General features: G+C 41.7%; 1 protein-coding gene across 3 annotated transcripts; it reads right to left on the minus strand.

The window, feature by feature from the left end:
- Positions 1-525: 525 nt before the first annotated feature.
- Positions 526-21,793, minus strand: mterf3 (mitochondrial transcription termination factor 3). Of its 3 annotated transcripts, none has more exons than XM_052022920.1 (8): positions 21,458-21,793; positions 17,750-18,098; positions 15,570-15,722; positions 10,233-10,422; positions 7,323-7,470; positions 6,065-6,136; positions 3,762-3,923; positions 526-2,282 (listed from the first exon to the last, which is right to left on the minus strand). In XM_052022920.1, the coding sequence occupies exons 2-8, from the start codon at positions 18,075-18,077 to the stop codon at positions 2,088-2,090; spliced, it is 1,248 nt and encodes a 415-aa protein (XP_051878880.1). In that variant the 5' UTR covers positions 18,078-18,098; positions 21,458-21,793; the 3' UTR covers positions 526-2,087. The 3 variants fall into 3 exon arrangements, with proteins under 3 accessions (XP_051878880.1, XP_051878881.1, XP_051878882.1); XM_052022921.1 differs by having other exon boundaries at positions 21,446-21,793; XM_052022922.1 differs by lacking the exon at positions 21,458-21,793 and adding an exon at positions 20,909-21,060.
- Between the last annotated feature and the right edge of the window lie 289 nt (positions 21,794-22,082).

Genomic DNA, 22,082 nt, shown 5'->3' on the forward strand with positions numbered 1-22,082 from the left:
CATGGTCGGAAAAGTTCCTCAAACAGTAATCAGGGACAGATTAGCAGTCCTTTAAAAGTATGGATAGATCAGAGAAATCTAGCATGGATTCCAAGACAAAAATCACAAATGAAGATCCATGTTATTTGATTGCCACTCGAGTTTAAATAAGATGCTGCCAAATAAAAATCCAAGTAGCTTACATTAAATGCATTTAACAGCTTTCACTTGCATTGAATCTTTAATGTAGCAGAATATTCCAAGGTGCTTTTTTGGATAATGTATTTTCAACAAAAACTTGAAAATTCAGAGATACACAAAGAACCAAAAGTAGAGGAGTGCAAAGAAGAGGTCTGTGGGCTTTATGAGATTTCAGAGAAAGGAGAAACCTGTGAATGGATTTGAAAACCAGGCTGAGAATTTTAAAAAGGCGTTTCTACACTTGGGATTAGTATAGCTCCACTAGTGCAGGAATAGGAATGAATAGGATCAAAGTTAAAGTTGAGTTTATTGTTACATGCACAAGTATATGTGTGCACAGGTTCAATGAAAAACTTACTTGCAGCAGCATCACGGGCATATAGCATCATACAGGCAGCATTCACAAGAAAAACAAATTAAGCATAAATTATACACAAGTTTTACAGGAAAGAACACAATTAGAACAAATAAAAACAAATCCCATTTTAGTGCAAGTGGTCATAGTGTTGCTAAACTGTAGTGATTAGGGTTGTGTAGCTTTGTTCAAGAACCAAATGGTTCTCTAGTAATTTAATAAAAGTTAGAATGCCCACATCAAAACTTTTGATGAACTCAAATTAAAGGGTGCAAGGGGGAAGCCCAGCCAAGAGATCACTGATAAATCTAGAGTTAAAAGGGCACATACATGGGTTTTAACATCAGGTGAGTTCCAAGGTCTGGAGTCTGGTGGGGTTCAAAAGACATGGTTTCTGTTTTCCAAATATTGAATTAGAGGAAATTCCTGCTGATTCCATGCTGGATATTGAATAAGCACTGTGACGAATCCAGAGCAGCAGAACGTTTGAGTGACGGTAATAAGAAATTGATGGTGAAACATTTCAAACAAGGTAATTTATTAATAAAAATAAAAAAAAATTCTGATCTGAAAACATGAACAGTAACCGTAAATACACATTCTTATCATAATCTCTGTATGAATGCTGATAGACTTTCAGCAGTAGCTTATTGTTGAGCAAATTCAAAACCTGATTTGAATAATACTACAGTATAAAATTAATCTTTGATAGTACTTGTATAGTTATAAAATACCTATGTTCAGGCCTAATCCAGAGCGTGGCTTGATCCATGCACAGACGCACAGCAAATGAATGTCTTTCGACATCAGAAAAATTCATGGTGAAACTCAAAAGATTTTGCCAAATTTTTAACACTGTAATGATGCATCTTTAGGTATTCTTAATGATTGTACATGTGGTGGCATGTTCATCTTTTGCTCATGGATTGAATCTTTCTAAAACAGACTAAGTAGGTGGCAGGTTCTTAGTAATTACTGACAAATTAGCCGTGGGAAGTTTATATTCAGTGAACACTGGTCCACAATGTACAAAACTGCAGTAAAAATCTACAATCCCAGAAAAGTTTACAGATGAAAATTATTTTTTTTGTGTGTTATCAAATACGTCTGACCTTGTGGCTACAAGTCTGGAGTTAGTTTATACAGTTTGAGGGTACAGGAAAAATATTCGAAGCCTGTAATGGTGCAGGTCATAGAGTTGCTGCCTCATGGCTCTAACAACCTGGTTCAATCCTGACCTCAGTGCTGTCTGTATGGAGTTTGCATGTTCTCCCTGTGATCCCATGGGTTTTCTCCCACATCCCAAAGACGAGCAAATTGGTAGGTTAAGTGACCTCTGTAAATTGCTGCTAGTGTAGTTGGACGGCAGAATCTTGGGGCTGGTGTCAGTGGTGGAGTTGTTGTCAATGAGAGAATAGGTGACAGGGAAAATTAGTTGGGGAAATGGGATCACTGTGAGCCAGTATTGTCTACATGGGCCAAAATAACCTCCTTCCATGTTGTAAGGAAATATGGATATTGATAATCAGATTTTGAAATCATGTAAAAGAATTTAGAGTGTCTTTTGAAAAGTTTCAAAGTCCTGCAATGTGGCTTTTGCTAATGTCACACAGAATACATCATCAGGCGTTGCAACCAGTTTATCCAGGGAAATGTAGTTCGGCAGAGATGGGTCATACTGGGCTCGTCCCAGATATTCAAGAAACAGATGTCTGTCTTTTACTCTCAGAAACTTGGCATTGAAAACCTAGGACAGTAACAAGAACCTTTTATTAGGTGTAGGATTTCTCAAGAAATAGTTATACAAAAAAAGTTTTGACATTTTGAATGCCTATTTTTCCATTATACTTGACAAAATTAAATAGTACCCAATGAGAACGATACTCTTCAATTGGACAGTTTCTAATATGTAAAGAAAATTAACTCAAATTAATTTTAGCACATTAAATTTATTCACAACCATGCAAGTATTAACATCAGGGGTATGACCCCTTCACCTTGGATGGTTTATTATAGTTAATGAAAGTTGCATTCACTAGAAACTGCACGTTGAGTCTATATTGAGAAAATAGGAACTTCCATTCACATGAATATGAACATTTAAAATTATTTAAAAGCAAGAACATACATTTACAGGGAAATAAAAAAAACATGTTGTAAATCTGAAATAAAACAGAAAATGCCAGAAACAAAAAGCAGGTCAGTCAGCATCTGTGGAAAGAGAAACAATTAACATTGAACATCTGGGACCCTTTGTCACAATTGGGAAAGAAAAATACAAGTTAGTTTTCAGCAGGTGAGAAGGTGGGAGAGAGATGTGTATAACAAAAGGAACATTTTAAAAAGAACTGCAGATGCTGAAAATCTGAAACAAAAAAAGGGCTGGAAAACTCAGCAAGTCAGGCAGCATATGAGGAGGGAGAAACAGTTAATGTTTCAGGTGAGAGACCCTTCATCAGACCAAAGAAAGGGAGAAGTTAGTTAGTCTGGGTAGCATCTATGTGGTGAAACTAAGGGAATTTCTCCGATAGATTGAACACACGTGGCACATGGGATGAGGTTCTATGCTAGTGTAATCTGTGGATGGTTCCGGTGTACTGGGGCACGTTCAGCAGGTCTGACTATCCACAGGAGAGGAAAAGAAACTGAAAAAGAACAAGAGAATATCCCTGACTGGGCGAGTCCAAATGGGTTAATTGGAGCAGCTGAAGAACATTAAGTTTCTTTGTCTGTGGCCAGGCTGTTGAGAGTTCCTGGCAGGCCAGACTATAGAAACAGAGTAAGAAAAACCAAGCCAAAGTGATGGACAGGAAGCAACGGCGAGTTCTGATACAGAGTGGAGAAAAGGGTGAGAATTCGATAGTCCAGTGTGCCTAGATAAAAGGTAGATGTTGTTCCTCGAGGTTGTGCTGGGCTTCATTGTAACTGTGCAGGAGGCCACAAACAGAAAGGTCAGAGGCCTGCGATGGAGAATTCAAGCGACAGGCAACTGGAGACTCAGTGTCACTCTGCAGACTGAACACAGCTACGGTGTAAAGCCATCACTCGATCTGTGTTTGTTTTCTCCAGCACAGAAGAAACCACATTGTGAAGACTGAATGCTGTACATGCAAGGGAATCACTGCTTCACTTGGAAGGACTGTTTCCATTCCTGGGTGCTGGGAAGAAGTGAAAGGACATGTGTTACATCTCCTGCAGCTTTGGTGAAGTAAACATTTATACTCACCTGAGGAAATGTTGTAATCAGATGGTGAGGAATCCCCATTGTATTATGCAAGTAATCAAACAATCTGGTTACTTTACTCTTACTAGCAAGGAGAAGCTTAGGGACACAAGTGACCATGTGCTGGATTTCATTATCACGAAAACCCAATTCAATCCGACAAACCTGGAAAGCAATAAGGGAGCCTGCATGAGAGGTTTGCAATGATAGAACTGGTGTATAACCAGATTAAATCAGAATCAGTCATTATATAAAGTCAAAACTAACAAGTTCTATTTCAGCTCCCGTCATGTAATGAGCAGTATTTATTATATATAGTGTGTGTACAACAAATATGTTTGTGAAATAGAAATAATACAAAATACATTAAAATTTTCCTGCCTGATCCACTTCTTCTCACAGTTCTGAATTAAATTACCCTGACAAGCATTTACTTTATTTGTCTTGAGGAAATGGTGAAGAAAAAGTTCTTAAATCCCTGCGGTGGTGATACTACTACTGGGCAGAGAGCTGTAGGATTACAAGCCACTGATGAAGGAGTGGTGGTAAATGTCCATGACGGGACTGTGACTCAGAGAACAGGACAGGATGTTCAGCAGTATAACCAGTGTTGCTCTTACTGTCTTTTTCAGCTCTTGTGGTTTCAGGGTTGGGATGTGCTACAGAAGCAGGTCTGTCTAGTAGCTACACTATCTTGTAATTCAAAGCCAAAACAAAGCCAATGAGCATTTAGTTTGTGAGGCAGTCAATCAGTGACTGAGGCCCAGCTAAGGTGGAATATCCTGGAAAGCTACACATTTGTTAGAGGATGTTGCAGCTCACCTAACACACTTCTCATACTTTTCACATTCACTGAAGAACTTCGCAGCTATGGAAAGTAAGTAAAAAATTAAAGAGTGCGCCATTCATTACAAGTTGTCCATCCCTTTTCTGCAGGAATGTGATGGTGGAGCCTTGGCAGCAATGTCACCATCGAAGATAGGGGGAAACTGGTTGTGCATTTCTTGTCGATTGTTGCCTGCGATTTGTGTGCCGTGTTACTGGATATTTTCCAGGTTCAGTCATGAGCTGCCAATTGCTGCTTTTTGGAACAGAATTACTGAGTTTTATTTTCAGTCCCTCTCTTGAACTTTTATTCTGATAGAAGGTCATTACAGAAACAGGGTCAAGGAAGCAGCCCCAGGGAGCTCCAGCAACAATATCCTGAGGATTGAGATAACTGGCATCTGACTTAAGAACATTTCCCCATGTGTTAAGTAGGATTTCAGCCGTGGTGAGTTTTCCGCCATTAACCTAATTTTTCATTGGAATTCTCGGTGTTGCATTGTGTTAAAGGCTGCCTTATGTCAATGGTAGATACTCATATTTCTCCCATGCTCTGCAGATCTCGGTATCAAAATGAGCATTTCTGTTAAATTTATGTAACTTGATTACTGGGTGGGTGGGTGAGCATGCGTGACACCAGCATACTAACCATAAACACAAAATGCTGGAAATACTCAGCAGATCAGGCAACGTCTGAAACAGGTTAACGTTTTCAGGTTGATGACCTTTCATAAGGGCACCAGCTTTGTCCAAACTGGAAATTGAGGAGGGTGGGGGAGACTGCCCACACAAAAAAATAGCAGCTGAACAAAGGAACCAGTGATGGAACAGACTCAGTGGGTATAACCATTATATACATGTCCGACAAATATTAATCACAAACTACAAGGAGAGAACACCAAAGACTTGGCCAAAGTAGGCTTTAAGGACATTGTACAGGAGGAAGGTGAGCTAGAGAACATTAAGGAATTCCAAAACCCATGGACTTGGCAGCTGAAGACATCAACAACAGAGCACTTCAATTCAAGGATGGACAAAATATTGAAAAGAAGCATTAATACTCACTCTGCAGGCTTAAGAGAAAGGACATTGTGACAGAGCTGGGGGTGGAAGAACGAGTAAGTGGGAAACTGCTTCTATGTGCAATCTCTGAAGAGAACATGGATTCTAAACTGGAGTCAGGCCTTCTGAGACTGAACTCAAGAACCATCTCTCCATGCAAAAACTAGTAGAACTTGGGAAGTCTCATGCAATCAGCAACTGATGCCAAGTCAATTGCAAATTGGTAGATTTCCTTTAACCAAATATACATAAAGAGAGGTGGGTATATAGAGTTAGTGCAACCACGATTTTAATCAATGAAGGATTGTACTCAAGGGGCTAAATGACTAAGTGATTTTCTCAAAAAGATCAGACTTTTATTAGAATTTGATATCAAGAAACACAGCACCTTTAGGCAAAATTAATGTTGTTTCACTTACTTTAAGATTTTCCTTTACTGGCTCCAAGCTGCCAGTTAACAACTTGGGGAGTCGAGTGACCAGCTCACGAGTCTAGGAAAGAAGAAAGGACACATTCACCAGAAATATCATTTGAGATAAAAAAAACAAAATTAATATAAAATTAAATGCCAGAATTGACACGAGTAAACAAAATCTGAAAACAAAAGATAACATCACTTCAGTTATTGGCTTAAATCAGCACAGCCCAGTAGTGTGAGAAGTTAATAATTCAAATGGAAACTTATGGTTTTGTTTTAACAAGTGCAGAAGGACCTGTTGTGTATTTCCAGTAGTTTGCTTTCATTTAATTTTCTCCTCATTTAGGTATCTCCAATTTTATTCACTCAAGTTTTCTCAAGAATCATTGCAATAAAACTCTGAAGTGTCCTCAGATTTGTTGTGTTAACTTCAATATAACAACATGGTTATGGAGAAGTCCTGCTGAAAGCTCTAATTCTGGCCTTTGCAAAACCTTGACTGCTCCAACATTAGCTGCTTTAGGCCTAAACTCTACAATGCCCTCTTCAAACCCCTCCAACTTCCCCCTTCCATTTAGATGCTCTGTAAGACCCAACTCTTTAACCTAGTTCTTTGGTTATCTGTTGCAACGTCCCTTTACGTGACTCAATGTCAAATTTTGTTTGCAAACGCACCTGTAATGTTCCTTGTAAGGTTTCACTACTTTAAAGGTGTATAGTTATTAATGTGTTTTTACCAATGCAGCACCATGGAAAGTCCTACATTATTGAGGATGCCGTTCTTTAGCAAGGCATTAAAATAGAGGTCCAGTCTACTTACTTCAGTTAATTAGTCAGACTTTAGAAGTTTATATTCTATGATTTATGGGGACCAGGGAAATGATCTTCTGTGGAGGTCAACATTTATTCTTCAAGCATGACCTTCAGAAATGGATTAAATAATGATCCATCTCATTACCATTGGTGGCATCTTTTGGTACATAAGTAGAACTAATTCATGTGAATTACTTTGAGAGATGGTGTGCCCACATTGCACGAGTTGACCATTCCAATAGACTTATGCCACATCTACCATCATTGACTGATGGTCATGCTCAAAACCAAGGCACATTTCACTGAGGTGCAGTTAATCTGGCTCTATGACTGATGTAGAAAGAGAGTAGTTACATAAAGCCTCTCACTCAAAAATGTTAAGTCTCTTCACATGCAACTGCATTTTCCTGATGGAAGTTGTGCATTTAGAGAATTTATTTGCTTACCTTTTGCGTACTTAGCCCCAATTCTTTCTGGTAGAATCCCAACCTATTGTCGAGTCTTTCCACACTGAAATTTAACAAATAAGGAGCCACTGACACCATCCGTGAAATGGCTCCTTTGTTGAATTTCTTAGATTGCAGATATTGCACTCTATAATGGAAAAGCATATAGTTTCTTAAAAGATTTAAAACATTCACATTACAAGATTTACTAAGTTTTACACATGTGTGAATATTATAAGATTCATATGGAAATACACTACACCTAGTACAATAAACAATCCTTACAGAGCAAATTGTAAAGAAACATTATGTAATGATGTTTTGTAGCTATAAAGAAAATATTCTTTCAATTTTACTTAGCCAAACTTTTCTAACAGTTAATATGTAAAGGATTATTCAATGGCTTTAATACTAGTACTATTATCACTATCACCACAACAACAACTACTATTTTGCATTTACATCTGTTCTTTAGGAGAAGTGTCACAGGCACTTCATGGAACCATCAAAACATTATAGGAGTGGTGGGGTTCCAAAAACTTGCTCAGTTGTCATTAAAAGGAGAAAATTACCATGGAAAGGATTACAAATGGAATTCCGGAGGATAAAGACAGGAGCCATTGGTTACCTGTGGCCAAGGTGAGTGCATGAGAAGAATGGGTCTGATGATATGGATGGTTATGGAGATGGGGAGAGAAAATGTGGAATTATCCAGGCACAAAAAAAGAATTAAGAGATTGGGAAAAAAGATAATCAGTACTTGGTAAAATTTTGTATTAATTTTAGTATAGGAGGTCAGCAAGGAAATCATTTGACTGGTTGAGCATGGAGATAACACTAGCATGGACAAGAGATACACTGCAGCAGGGCAGGTAATGGAAGTGTAACCTGGAGGGGAGGCTTGGCAGTGGTACCGACACCTCCAAGATGAGTCTCAGTAAATCAATACTGTGATCGACAGCAGTTGAGGGGACAACAAGGCTCTTGTTCTTATGGAACTAGAAATTTCAGCAGGAGATTCAGAAAAGGCAACAAGAAAGAGCCCAACTGGGAAGTGTGAAGGAATGAGAAGATCGACAAAGTCCTGGGAATGGTAAATACAAACCAAACAACAGAAGAGATGAAAGAAGGGAGGCATGTTCTTCAGGGGAGTCAATACCATGGCTGCAACCCAAATAGCCTAAGAAAGGATGATGATGCAGGGTGTAGAAAGGAGCAGGCCGTTTAATAATCAGCTGCACTTTTCTCCTCATGCAAGATTGAAAGTGAACTCTTGGAAGTTCAACTTGCTATGAAATTTTCTTCTTTATTCATGAGGAAAGACAGTATTTATCTCTCTCCCTACCTTTGACCCATCCCCCGGTGGATCTGCTCTCCCCTCCTCCCCCGCACCTGCCCATCACTTACCTGCATCTACCTATCACCACCCTGTGCCCACCCCACCTCCCCTCTTGTGTCCACCTATCACTGCTCTGCTTTCCCCTCCTATATATCGGGCTTCCCCTTTTCCTATCTTCAGTCCTGAAGAAGGGTCCTGACCCGAAACATTGACCGCCTGCTTTTCTCCACGGATGCTGCCTGGCCTGCTGAGTTCCTCCAGCATCAGTGTTTTTCCAGTAATTTATGCCATTATGCTCCAATTCATTTAAACATTTGCTTACTCTGAATGTAATGGATGTGATAAGCTACAACAATGGTACTTCTCCCTGAATGTGTTTCATTTAAAAATGCGATACGTCATTGAGCTGCAACTTAAAATGTTTATCACGTTCAGCGTATGACCACAATCACGGATTGTGGATGTCAGTTAGGTTAAAGCAAACAGTCAAGTTTAGATTCCCTTTTTGCTTTTTGTGCAAGAAATAATTTATCTTCAGTGTTGTCACATATTTGCAAATACTATTTAATTTGCTCAGAACAAGTCTCTTTTGGTGGTGGTTGTTGAGAAACAAATGCAAGACAAGGCACTGAGAGTACCATCTGCTTTTTCTTTTAGAAAAGCACTATGGAATCGTTTGCATCCATTTTAGGAGCAGATTGGGCTGCAGTTCAATTTTTAATGTTTCCCACATTTCACATTAAGTGAGGAGGCTTATCGGCTCCTTGAACCTGTCCTACCATTTAGTTGGACCCAATAATCCTGAATGTTATTTGCTGTCCAGAACACAGCTCCTTCCATCTTGAAACCTAAAGTTTCTTATCTCATCAGAGGTATTGCATTTCCTATCTGCTCTTCTTCTTGAGGTAAATTTTAAACTCCCCCTTGATAAATTCTGCGCATAACAGAAATCTTCATTTATATCCAAATTGTTCAAAGCTTTTATCATTTTCTATTCAAACCTCTCTCACTCTTCAGATTTCAAGACACAGAAGACCCAGGAAAACTAATGTTACCATTAGCTTTCCTTATGTTCTATGATCGACCAGGCAGCTCTTCTCTGTACTCCCACGAATAAATGAATAATAATTTTAAAATAGATGCGGGCAGTCTTATCAAGGCCAAATGCAATTTGAAAATAACCTCTCTGGTTACAAAATGAAGTTTAATCTAAACACTTCATTCAGTTTAACAATCTGGGAGCATTATGTTAATGCATTTAATGACAGGTTCAAAAAACCATCAAGGTCTTCCTCCCACATGTTAAAACTTTAATTGTATCCCCATTTAGTATGAAATCCACAGCTTTTCTTACGTCAAGTCTTATAACCCAACAATTTCCTAAATTAAAATACACCTGCCATTTCTCTAGCCACTTGTACAATCTCTTCGAATTTTGTGTATCTGTATTTATCATTTCCCAGTGGTCCCAATCTGATATCATCTGACCAAGGCCCAGTGAGGCCTGGAAAATAGTTGCAAGGATATACTCATTCAGCTGTCTCTGTAGATCTCCTACTTCTGTCCCTTACCTCTTCTGCAAATTCTCCATGTCCTCGGTCAGAATGAAGGGATTTCTAGTGAGGAATGCTCCAAGCAAATCCTCTTCTACTCCTACGTCTTTCAGGAACAGAAGTCGCTCCTTTACATCTCTGTCAAAATCCAGTCGCAACAGCATGTTGGCCACATTTGGTCGCCCTTCTAGTTTAGACAGATCTACACCTGTAATTGTAAGTAAAGTGCATAACAGTAAAATGTGTCTGCTATTGTAACAATTAGACATAAAGAAAGCCACAACCCTACATGTTAATCTTATAATCTCTATATACAAAATAGAGAGACAAAGACACTGCTGGTCCCAGATACCTAACAAGATTTATACATGTATGGAGACACACATACAGATAGAAGCAGAAGAAACCAACAATACTACAAGAAAAGGAAAGCCAAAAGTAACCCAAGAGGGAAAAAAAGCATAATCACAATTTCAACTTTTCTCAGGCGTCTCAAGGTTAATGGTGAGCGCTGCCAGGCGTTTGTAAAGACAATTTGAGACTCGGTTACATTGTGCAAATGATCTGACAAGGCTGTGGACAAGCTCCATCTGGGATATTGTGTCAAGTTTTGGTGCCTTCACATGGAGTGAGATTTAAAAGGCCTGAAAAAAACTTCAAAGAACCACTACTAAAATAATAGCTTGTTTAAAAGCAATAGTTGCTTGGATGGCCTTGGAGGGCAGAGTCTTTTTTTTGCTGAGAATGACTTAGGTTTTGGAGAAATTTGACTGAAGTACTAAAAATTATGAAGGAGTTGGTGCAGACTCTCTGAACGATGTATCGGCAGGAAACAGGAGAATTAAATACAAAATACATGGAAATGCACTCAATTAATTGATAAAAGATTTTTCTTCTAGTTGAGAGTCATCAAACTCCAAATCAAGATCACAAGACAAATAGCAGAAGTAGGCCCATCGATTATGTGAAAGATAGCTGGGAACGCAGATCCTGACACGCAGTTATGGACCACCCCTGCTGGACAAGTTTGTGTACCAGATGCATTTTTATCTACTTTACTGAATTACATACATGCAATGACTCATTTGGGCAGGGAGGGAATGGTGGGAGTGGCACTACAAACTTGGTGGCCCCCCAATCTGAGGAAGGAGGCTCAAAGAAAGGCACAAGAATGTAGTATTTGCCAGAAAAACAATCCTGGTAAAGCAGTTAAGTGTCCTCCGGGTAGGACAAAAATGCCTACGGGAATGCATACAGATTGATTTTATAGAATTGCCAAGAGTGCAGGGTTACAAGTACTGTCTTGTTATTATTGATCTTTTTAACAGATGGATAGAAGCAATACCAACAGCAAATGCCACAGCAGAAGCAACGGTAGGAATTATACTACGGGAAATAATACCTTGATTTGGGCTTCCTACCATTATTAGTTCAGACAATGGACCACATTTTACTGCTAAGATAAATGAGGAGCTATGCCAGCATTTCAAAACAATTTCACTGCACCCATCATCCACAGGTAGCTGGGATTGTGGAGAGAGTAAATGGTACTCTAAAGAATAACTTGGCTAAATTAACTGAGGAGACAGGATTGAATTGGCTGAAAGTACTGCCTTTGGCTCCCTTTGAAATAAGAGTTACACCACATACTAGTACAGGACTAACTCCAGCAGAAGTATTGTTTGGAAAACTGCTGCACACACCATGGGCTGCAGATAAAAACATAGATGCGTATCTTGTTGATCTTCATGCCCTTAGTGAGAGAATGATTACTTATGTACAAAAATTAACTGATGTTCTTAAGATTCTACAAGCACAGGTTTGCAACGCTCAGAGAAAGGAGGAGGACAACACCAAGGAATCGAGGATCCAGCCTGGAGATTATGTCCTGATAAGAAATTGGGAACGTAAAAAGTTGGCACCAAGGTGGAAAGGCCCCTTTCAAGTGCTACTCACTACGCCCACGGCAGTAAAGGTCGAAGGACAACCTTGGTGGATACATCATTTTGACTGCAAAAGGATTGGTCGAGGGAAAGGACAACATGTTGGGGGGAAAATGGACACTTAGTGCATCCCTAAATATTCTAGAACTTGGTTTTGGCAGTCTCGTAGTAGTTAGGGCCATCTCTGATAACTCCTTTCTATTCTCTCTGTCACACATATGCCTCACAGGTGGGGTTGGGAGCCTGTTGGGTCTGTGCCGAAATCCCGCAACATAGCCATACCATGTTCCCAATGTCAGTAGTTCCTCTTAACGACAGTGAAGAACTCTCCATTCGAATATTCTCGAATGCAACTCGACAGCATGACCCAATACTTTGTGGCTTGGAAACAAGTATGTCAAATAATATTAGGGATTGTGGTTGTAGGTGCTTTGATGGCTGGTATGTCAGGCCTCCATTAACCAAAACAAGGCCTGGCCCATTGCCGTATCTGCAGGTGCCTACAGATGACGAAGTGATAAAGGTCACATGTTATTGTAATTTCAAGGGAGATAGAGATGCAGTTTTCCTGGGGAACAGTACGTGTACCACTATGAAGGTTGGAGAACCAGGTTCTCGTTTTCTAGGACCGTCCCCTCCTGCACCAGTAAATGGTACCCAGTGGATATGTGGAGATCGGGCTTATATGTGGCTCCCTGGAGAAACTGGTAATAGGTGGAGTACACAGAGTTTAGAAAAGGCATATAAAAAGTGGACTGGTTGTTGTTATATGGGATATATAATACCCCATTTGAGAGCTATGACCCAGCTGCAGAATCACTCCCATTGGACCAGACAGCTACATAACTGAAGCTGAGCAATTTTGGATGATCGCTTTCCCTTTTTATGGGACAGCCAGGAACTCAAGGGAAACAATAAATCTAGCTGCAGCCTTTGAGAAATTGGCCAACAATACTGCCAAAACCCTATCACAAACTCAGACCCAAGTAACTGAAATATCCACTGAGATGATGGCAACCCGGCAGACAGTCCTGCAGAATTGTATGGCCCTTGACTTTATTTTAGCAGAAAAAGGAGGAACATGTGCTATCATAGGTAGCGAATGTTGTACTTATATCCCTGACGAGTCTGCCAACATTACGTCCCTCTCTGAGCACATTCTTAGAGAACTTAACAGCATTAGACAAATAGGGCAGGACCTGCAGTGGGTTCACTAAAGAGTCTAAATGGCAATGGCCATTCGGAGGCCTGTTTAGTAGCATATGGGATGTGATATTGCATTATGGCTTAATAGTAGTACTTATTATTATTGTAATCATTATAGTACGCTATCTCTTTCCGTTATTAGCACAGTATTGTACTCGGTCACTTGCTTTATAGAATTTTTTTTATCATAGAATGATAAAGAGGAGGGAGTGTGAAAGGTAGCTGGGAACACAAGGGTTAACAACTGGCAGTGTAAGGGTTAATGGCATGCTTTTTTTTTAGTATGGTTCTCACTGTGAAAGGATTTTCAAGGTAAAGAATGACCTCATTATGGTGTGATTTAGTTATGTCTAGTTTTAATAGCAGGTGCAAGTGGGAAGAGGTAGTTTTTTTACCTACATCTTGTTATGTTCGAAACTTTATGTAAACAATTGCCTGTGTAAGAGTAGCTTCTCACCTAGCGTTCCCACAAAAAAGGGTATAAAAATACGCTGTAGCCGAGCCTTCTTTGAGTGGGTCTTGGTATAGGGTTATGAGTTACATGGTCACTCTGTCTCTGTATTCTCTCGCTCCCGCTAGTGAAAGCTAATAAAGCATTTATCGTAAGTTCTTTGGCTCTGCTGCCGTCTGATTCTTTCCAGAAGCGCGGGTTGACTTTGACAATTCTGCTCCGCCACTTCACCATGAGCTAAACTATTCTCCCATCCAGCCCCAATTCCTGGCCTTTTCCCCATATCCCTTGATACCCTGACTAACTAGATACCTATCAATCTCCTCCTTAAACACCCCCGATGATCTGGCCTCCACTTCTGTACCTGGCAAGGAATTCCACAAATTCACCACCCTCTGGCTAAAGAAATTTCTCCTCATCTCTGTTTTAAACCTGTACCCTCTAATTCTAAGATTGTGCCCTCTGGTCCTGGACTCACCCATCAAGGGAAACAGCTTGGCCACATCTACTCTGTCCAGTCCTTTCAATATTTTAAATGTCTCTATGAGGTCCCCTCTCATTCTTCTGTACTCCTGTGAGTACAGTCCAAGAGCCGACAAACGATCATCATACGTAAGCCCTTTCATTCCGGGAATCATCCCCGTAAGTCTCCTCTGAACCGTCTCCAACATCAGCACATCTTTCCTAAGATATGGGGCCCAAAACTGTGCACAGTATTCCAAATGAGGCCTCACTAGTGCCCCGTAAAGCCTCATCAACACTTCCTTACTTTTATACACTATACCTCTCGAAATGAATGCCAACATAGCATTCGCTTTCTTTACCACCGATCCGACCTGGTGGTTAACCTTTAAGGTATCCTGCACGAGTACCCCCAAGTACTTCTGTACTTTGAATTTTCTCCCCTTCTACATAATAATCTGCCTGTTTATTTCTGTTTCCAAAGTGTACAACTGCACATTTCTCAACATTGAATCTCATCTGCCATTTCCTTGCCCATTCTCCTAAACTATCTAGGTCTCTCTGCAACCTTCCTGTCTCCTCAATACCCCCTACTCCTCCACCTATCTTGGTGTCATCCGCAAACTTAGCCACAAAACCATTTACTCCATCATCCAAATCATTAAAGGACAAGGTAATAAGAAGCGGCCCCAACACCGACCCCTGCGGAACACCACTAGTAACTGGTAGCCAACCAGAACAAGATCCTTTTATTCCCACCCTTTGCTTCCTGCCAACCAGCCAATGCTCCACCCATTCTGTTATCCTACCTGTAATTCCATGAGCTCTCATTTTATTAATCAGTCTCTTATGCAGCACCTTGTTGAAGGACTTTTGAAAGTCTAAATACACAACATCTACCGCCTCTCCCTTATCCACCCTACCTGTGATTTCTTCAAAAAACTCCAATAGGTTGGTCAGGCAGGATCTTCCCTTCACAAAACCATGTCGGCTAGGACCTATCTTGCCTTGCGCCTCTAGGTATTCCATAACCCCATCCTTGAGGATCGATTCCAATAACTTTCCCACCACTGACGTCAAACTAATAGGTCTGTAATTTCCTTTATGCTGCCTCCCTCCTTTCTTATACACCTTTCTCTCATTTTCATGTTTGTATATCAATGATCCAACTTACTGGAGCTTGATTAAATGAAGGTGCCTCCACGTATAATTAACAGCCAGCTAACACAGCTTCCAGCATTATTGTTCAAAAATACAGGAATTTATTTTTCTTTTATCGACTTTAGCACTTACCCAGAAGCACCAGCTTGGTGAGAGTCTCAGAACTGTCCACATAATCACGAAGGGTGAAAGAGGTCAGGGGGAGTGGTGGACTTGCTTCAATATGCAAAGCTTCTTCTTCAGATATATCTTCAAACAACGATCGAGATGGGGCATCATCAAATACTGGAATTTAAATGGAAAATCAACACATTATCTGAAGAATGCAACTCTTTAGTAAGCAAATGCCAATAATAATTTGATGAATAATGAAGTGAAACACAGTTTGAACAACCTATTCACCTCTGTTCTTTCCTATCATTAGGCAGGAGGGCATAAATGGAACTAGGAATTTACCATTGTCCTTCTAGGCCATTCTATTCAATAAGCTCATGGTTGATCCTCTACCATAAGTCCATGTTCTAGCACAATCCCCATAATGTTTAAAAATCTAATTGTTCAGCCTTGCATATAATCTACAACTGAGCATCTACAAGATTCCAGAATAGGGAATTCCAAAAGTTCACAACTTCCTTAGTAATCAAATTTCTCCTGAAGCGGGCTCACTCTTAACTTTTAAGAGTAAATTGGATAGATACATGGATGAGAGAGGTCTGGGATGGGGGCAGGTAAATGGGACTAGCAGAATAATGTTTCAGCCAGACTAGAAGGGCCGTACGGCCTGTTTTCTGTGCTGTAGTTTTCTATGGTTCTATAGTTCTATGCCCCAAGGTTTTTCCAGCTCAGGGAAGCAGACTCTCAACATCTCTGTCAACCCCTCTCAGATCCTTATGTTTGAGAGACAAAGGTGATTGGAAAAATGGGGAAAGACATGGAGTAGGAGAATTGATCCTGCTCCCAGATGCCAACATACTAACCGAGTTCTCTACCATTTTAGCAAATTCCCTGGGTTTTATTTTAATCTGTGATCTCTCTAGCAGATTTCCTAGGCTTTGCAAAGCAATCAAATATTCTGGGCAGAAGTTTTTTTTCTAAAAACTTGTTCACAACACAGATTTTGCTGATGACGTCAGCATTTATCGTTCATCTCTAACTCCTGCTGAAGTGAGGTGGCAGTTAGGAATCAACCACGTGGTGGGTTTGGAGTCACATATCAATTAAACTGACAAAAACATCAGTGAATGGAAATCAAAACACTGCAGAATGATCTTTGACCCGAAACATTAATTCTGTTTCTTTCCATAGATGCTGCCTGCCCTGTGAGAATTTCCAGCAAATTTCTGTTTTATTGAGTACATTAGTGAAGCAGATGTGTTTTTAAATTCCACAAACCTCTAAACTAGTAAATTAACCACTGCACTACCATGGCTACATGAACAAGACTTGCACATGGGTACATCAGTAGGAAACTCAGTTATAAGTAGTACATTCATCTCTGAAGTGTTATGGGAACCAGTAGATGCAACTTCACAGTAATTCAATGAATAGAAGTACCACCTAGTGCATCATTGATATTTAGGTACTTGACACAGAGGGTAGTGGAAGTCTGGAACTCTCTGCCCCAGCAACTAGTGGAAGATGGATCATTAGAAGTAGTTAAAGTGGAGGTGAATAGATAGTTGATAGATGGAGGAATAGAGGGGTGTGGAGAAATGGCACAGAAGAGGAGGTGAGGGCAGCACAGATCAGCCATAGTCATGTTAAACAATGGGACAGGCTCGAAGGGCCTGATGGCTGACTCCTGTTTACTTGTCTTCTTGTATGATACAAATTTTAGTTCTTAGTAATGCTATCATCATGTGTATTCAATCGTGGAGTAGAGATTAAGTTCTCAAGTTCCGACAATTGGCCTTATCGCAGCTGTTCAGAAGCGGTATAAACCAGAAATGCAGACCACAGGCATGGATTCAACTGCAAAGATAGGGAGAGGAAAGGTCATGGAGAGAGTCGGCTAGTTTGGGAAATCAAAGCTCTGCCACACCAAGACCCAATGTAGATCAGTGAGCATGTGAATTATTTACAGGGACGTACAGACTAATGTTTTCAATTGACTACGGACAAGTCAATATACAGATTATTACACGTGCAGTTTATATACTTGGTAACTTAAAATGATTTATCAACACGGTAATTCAGAGTGAAAGAAATGAATATTCCAATGCTGGTTAACATCAATGAGTTTAAACCAGAATACAATTTTGACTGAAAAAGTCTAAGCATCTACAAAAGATACAGCTACTCTGTCAGCTTACCTATGGGTTGCAAGTCTCCATCCAGAGTTGACAGTTCTGCTTTGGCATCATTATACTTTGTATTTTGCAGTGAACTGTTTTCCATGAAGCGGACAGTGCCACCTTCTTTACTGGGTGGTGAATCTGCTACTGAAGAGCTGAAGTTAAAATTTTTCAACCTCCAGTGGTTTTGAACGGGGAAATATTGATGCATGTCTATCCCTGTCTGAGAGAGAAGGCCATATGATGCTGCAGGCATCACCTTTATCTTTCTGTTTGAAGAAAAAACTAGACTGGGGATTCTCAATGAAGACCATCTGCAGCAAATGCAGCGATACAGTGACGACATTCTTTTATTCAGATTAAGATTCTGTGAACAAGAAAGTTAATGCATAAACTGCAGGTTGTATTCATTACCGAATGCTTTAAAAGTTAACTTTCTAAGTATTCATTCTAATTGTTCAAACATTTTGAACAGTGCACGCCCGATTTCTGGTTTGTTCTATCAACAAAGTTTAAAAACTATCCCTTGAATGTGCAGACAAAAAATTAATAACTGTCACTTAGCACAGGTCTCCCCATCTCCATTAAAACACTTTGATGGACCAGCACACCAGTGTTCCAAAAGATTAAGAATAAACTTTCATAACCCCAAACAAAAGAGCTAATTATGTAACAAGTACCGGCCCAGAGTCTGACAACATTCCACAATGTTGATTTTTCCAAGTGTGATGGAGGGAATTCCAGAAGAAGTCTTACGATAGACTGGTCTTTCCTTCTACTGCTTCCATTAGTTACAAAGTGCTGCTTTACATGCTATAGACCATAAGACATAGGAGCAGAATTAGGCCATTCGGCCCAACGAGTCTGTTCCGCCATTCGATCACGGCCCATTCTCCTGCCTTCTCCCCGTAACCACATTGGAAAAGCAACTAGCTTGATAAAGGATAAGATAAGATTCTTTATTAGTCACATGTACATCGAAACACACAGTGAAATGCATCTACTGCGTAGAGTGTTCTGGGGGCAGCCCGCAAGTGTCGCCACGCTTCTGGCGCCAACATAGCATGCCCACAACTTCCTAACCTGTACATCTTTGGAATGTGGGAGGAAACCGGAGCACCTGGAGGAAACCCACGCAGACACGGGGAGACCGTACAAACTCCTTACGGACAGCGGCCGGAATTGAACCCAGGTCTCTGGTGCTGTAAAGCATTACGCTAACCACTATGACTTTCTAAATACAGTCACTAAAATGTATTTATTTACACCACAGTAACACTTCAAATGACTCCCATTTTCTAGCTCTCGGACGGTAGGTCTATAGGTTACAGGACTTCAGGTGCTCATCCCGGTACTGTTTAAGTGTAATGAGAGTTTTTACCTCCAACATGTTTTCAAGCAACTAGTTCCAGACATCCAGCAACTCTTTAGGTGAAAAAAATTCCTCAAATCCCCCCTCATCCTACCAATTAACTTAAATCTGACCCCTTGTTAATGACTTACATAGAACAGTACTGCACTGGACAGGCCATTCGGCCCATGATGTTGTGCCGATCTTGATGCCAATTTATACTAAATGTCCACCTCCTGTGTATCATCCATTCCCTCCATATTCATGTGTCCGTCTAAAAGCCTCTTAAACTCCACCAAACTGCCTGCTTCCACTCCTACCCCTGGACTTCTCTGCTAACAGAAACCAATTCTTTACTGCTCACCTTTTCCAGGCCTCTCATAATTCTGTACACCTCAGTTAACTCTCCCATCTTCTTCATTACAAAGAAAACATTGTCATTCTCAATTATAATTCAACAGCCCTGGCACATTTTCTTAGATCTCCTCTACAGCCTTTCTCATCTCTATCACATTCTTCCTTTAGCAGGGTGACCAGAATTTTACACGGTGTGATCTAACTGCAGTAAAACTCCAATGAACCCCAATCTTATTGTTTAGAAATCCCAATGATTTGCCATCTGCCTGGTTGTGTTTCTGCACTGGGGTCCCATCCCCACCCTCCTTTTAAACTCACCAGGGCATTATTTCCCATACTCCCTTTAAACTCACCTGGTTCAGTGGAAAGTTTATTATACCACTACGTAACATCAAATAATAAATTAAAAGTGTGTTGGTGTATCCATAGGAATAATAACCAATAGTATGGAACAGTCTGGCACTGAAGTCCCGAGGGTGCAATGATCTCCCTGCCCTTATAGTCTATGTTTCAGAACATAATGGGAAATATTCATATGTCTTCTGAACCACCATATCCACTGTCACACCAGTTATGATACAAGGATACTCACTCCAAGATCCCTTGCTTTATTTGTCTCTCCAACTGCATTCTCTCTCTTCCCTGGGTTGAATTCCATTTGCCACTTTTGTGCTAGCCAAACCATTGATATCTTCCTGCAGCAAGGAAGTGTCCTCCTCATGAATCACAGTGCCAAATGTTGGTACCATCAGCAAATTTCTTAGATATTAACAACTTAGACTTTATCACAAAAAATAAGGGATCGAGCACTAAATCTTGACAGGCACGGTAGTGTAGCGGTTAGCGTAATGCTATTACAGTGCCAGCGACCCAGGTTCAATTCCGGTCACTGTCTGTAAGGAGCTTGTATGTTCTCCCAGTGTCAGCGTGGGTTTCCTCCCACATTCCAAAGACGTACGGGTTAGGAAGTCGTGGGCATGCTATGTTGGTGCCGGAAGCGTGGTGACACTTGCCAGCTACCCCCAGAACACTCCATGTCAAAGATGCATTTCACTGTGTGTTTCGATGTACGTGTGATTAATAAAGAAATCTTATCTTATAAACTTTACTTACTGCACTGAACCATCCAGTCAGTAAAACAGGCAGGGTACAGAATTAATCCAAACTGTTTGAAAATACTTGTTACATTTTAGCTGACTACTGCATTTCACTGTGTGTTTCAATGTATATGTGATTAATAAAGATATCTTACATTCTGGATACCACACTTTGTCAACATTTTAAGAGGCATGCAGAAGGCTTATTGTAATGAGTATCAGAGATGAAACAACTCACATAGAGAAACTTGGCTTGAACCATCCCAATACCGTGCATAGTTGAAACAATTGATCGCTGGTCTGAAGCCACATTAATGATGCTGACAAATATTGTGTAAAGCATTAGGTTTAAATGTTGTGTAAAGTACCTACCAGATCTTACTGTTGATAGTGACTTTCAGACTGCAGAGAGTTGTGGACACAGCTCAGCACATCACAGAAACCAGCCTCCCCTCCATGGACTCTGTCTAGACTCCTGGCTGCCTTGGTAAAGCAGCCAGCATAATCAAGGACCCCACCCAGCCCAGACATTCTCCCCCTCCCATCGGGCAGAAGATACAAAAGCCTGAAAGCAACATACCACCAGGCTCAAGGACAGCTTCTATCCCGCTGTTAGAAGACTATTGAACAGTTCCCTAGTAGGATAAAATGGACTCTTGACTTCGCAATCTTCCTCGTTATGGCCTTGCACCTTATTGTCTGCCTGCACTGCACTTTCCCTGTAACTGTGACACTTTACTGTGCATTTCGTATGGTTTTACCCTGTACTAACTCGATGCACTGTGTAATGAATTGACCTGTACGATCGGTTTGCAAGACCAGCTTTTCACTGTACCTCGGTACAGGTGACAATAATAAACCAATTCAGAAGGGGTTTCACACCAGACCCAGCGAACCTGTTTGACTCACCGCCCTACTTACATCGATAACGCAGGAAGACAAACCTTGCTGTTACCGATCGCTGCCGGAGGCCAGAGCCGGTGAGGGAGCGCCGCCGGGCCGGGGGCCGGTGAGGGAGCGCCGCCGGGCCGGGCGCCGTTGAGGGAGCGCCGCCGGGGCCGGGGGCCGTTGAGGGAGCGCCGCCGGGCCGGGCGCCGTTGAGGGAGCGCCGCCGGGCCGGGGGCCGGTGAGGGAGCGCCGCCGGGCCGGGCGCCGTTGAGGGAGCGCCGCCGGGGCCGGGGGCCGGTGAGGGAGCGCCGCCGGGCCGGGCCGGGGAGGGAGCGCCGCCGGGCCGGGGAGGGAGCGCCGCCGGGCCGGGGAGGGGAGGAAGCGCCGCCGGGCCGGGCCGGTGAGGGAGCGCCGCCGGGCCGGGGAGGGGAGGAAGCGCCGCCGGGCCGGGGCCGGGGAGGGAGCGCCGCCGGGCCGGGCCGGGGAGGGAGCGCCGCCGGGGCCGGTGAGGGAGCGCCGCCGGGGCCGGGGAGGGAGCGCCGCCGGGCCGGGGGCCGGTGAGGGAGCGTCGCTGGGCCGGGCCGGGGAGGGAGCGCCGCCGGGGCCGGTGAGGGAGCGCCGCCGGGGCCGGGGAGGGAGCGCCGCCGGGGAGGGGAGG

The sequence above is a fragment of the Pristis pectinata genome, chromosome 9, assembly GCF_009764475.1.
Source record: "Pristis pectinata isolate sPriPec2 chromosome 9, sPriPec2.1.pri, whole genome shotgun sequence".
Taxonomy (NCBI): domain Eukaryota; kingdom Metazoa; phylum Chordata; class Chondrichthyes; order Rhinopristiformes; family Pristidae; genus Pristis; species Pristis pectinata.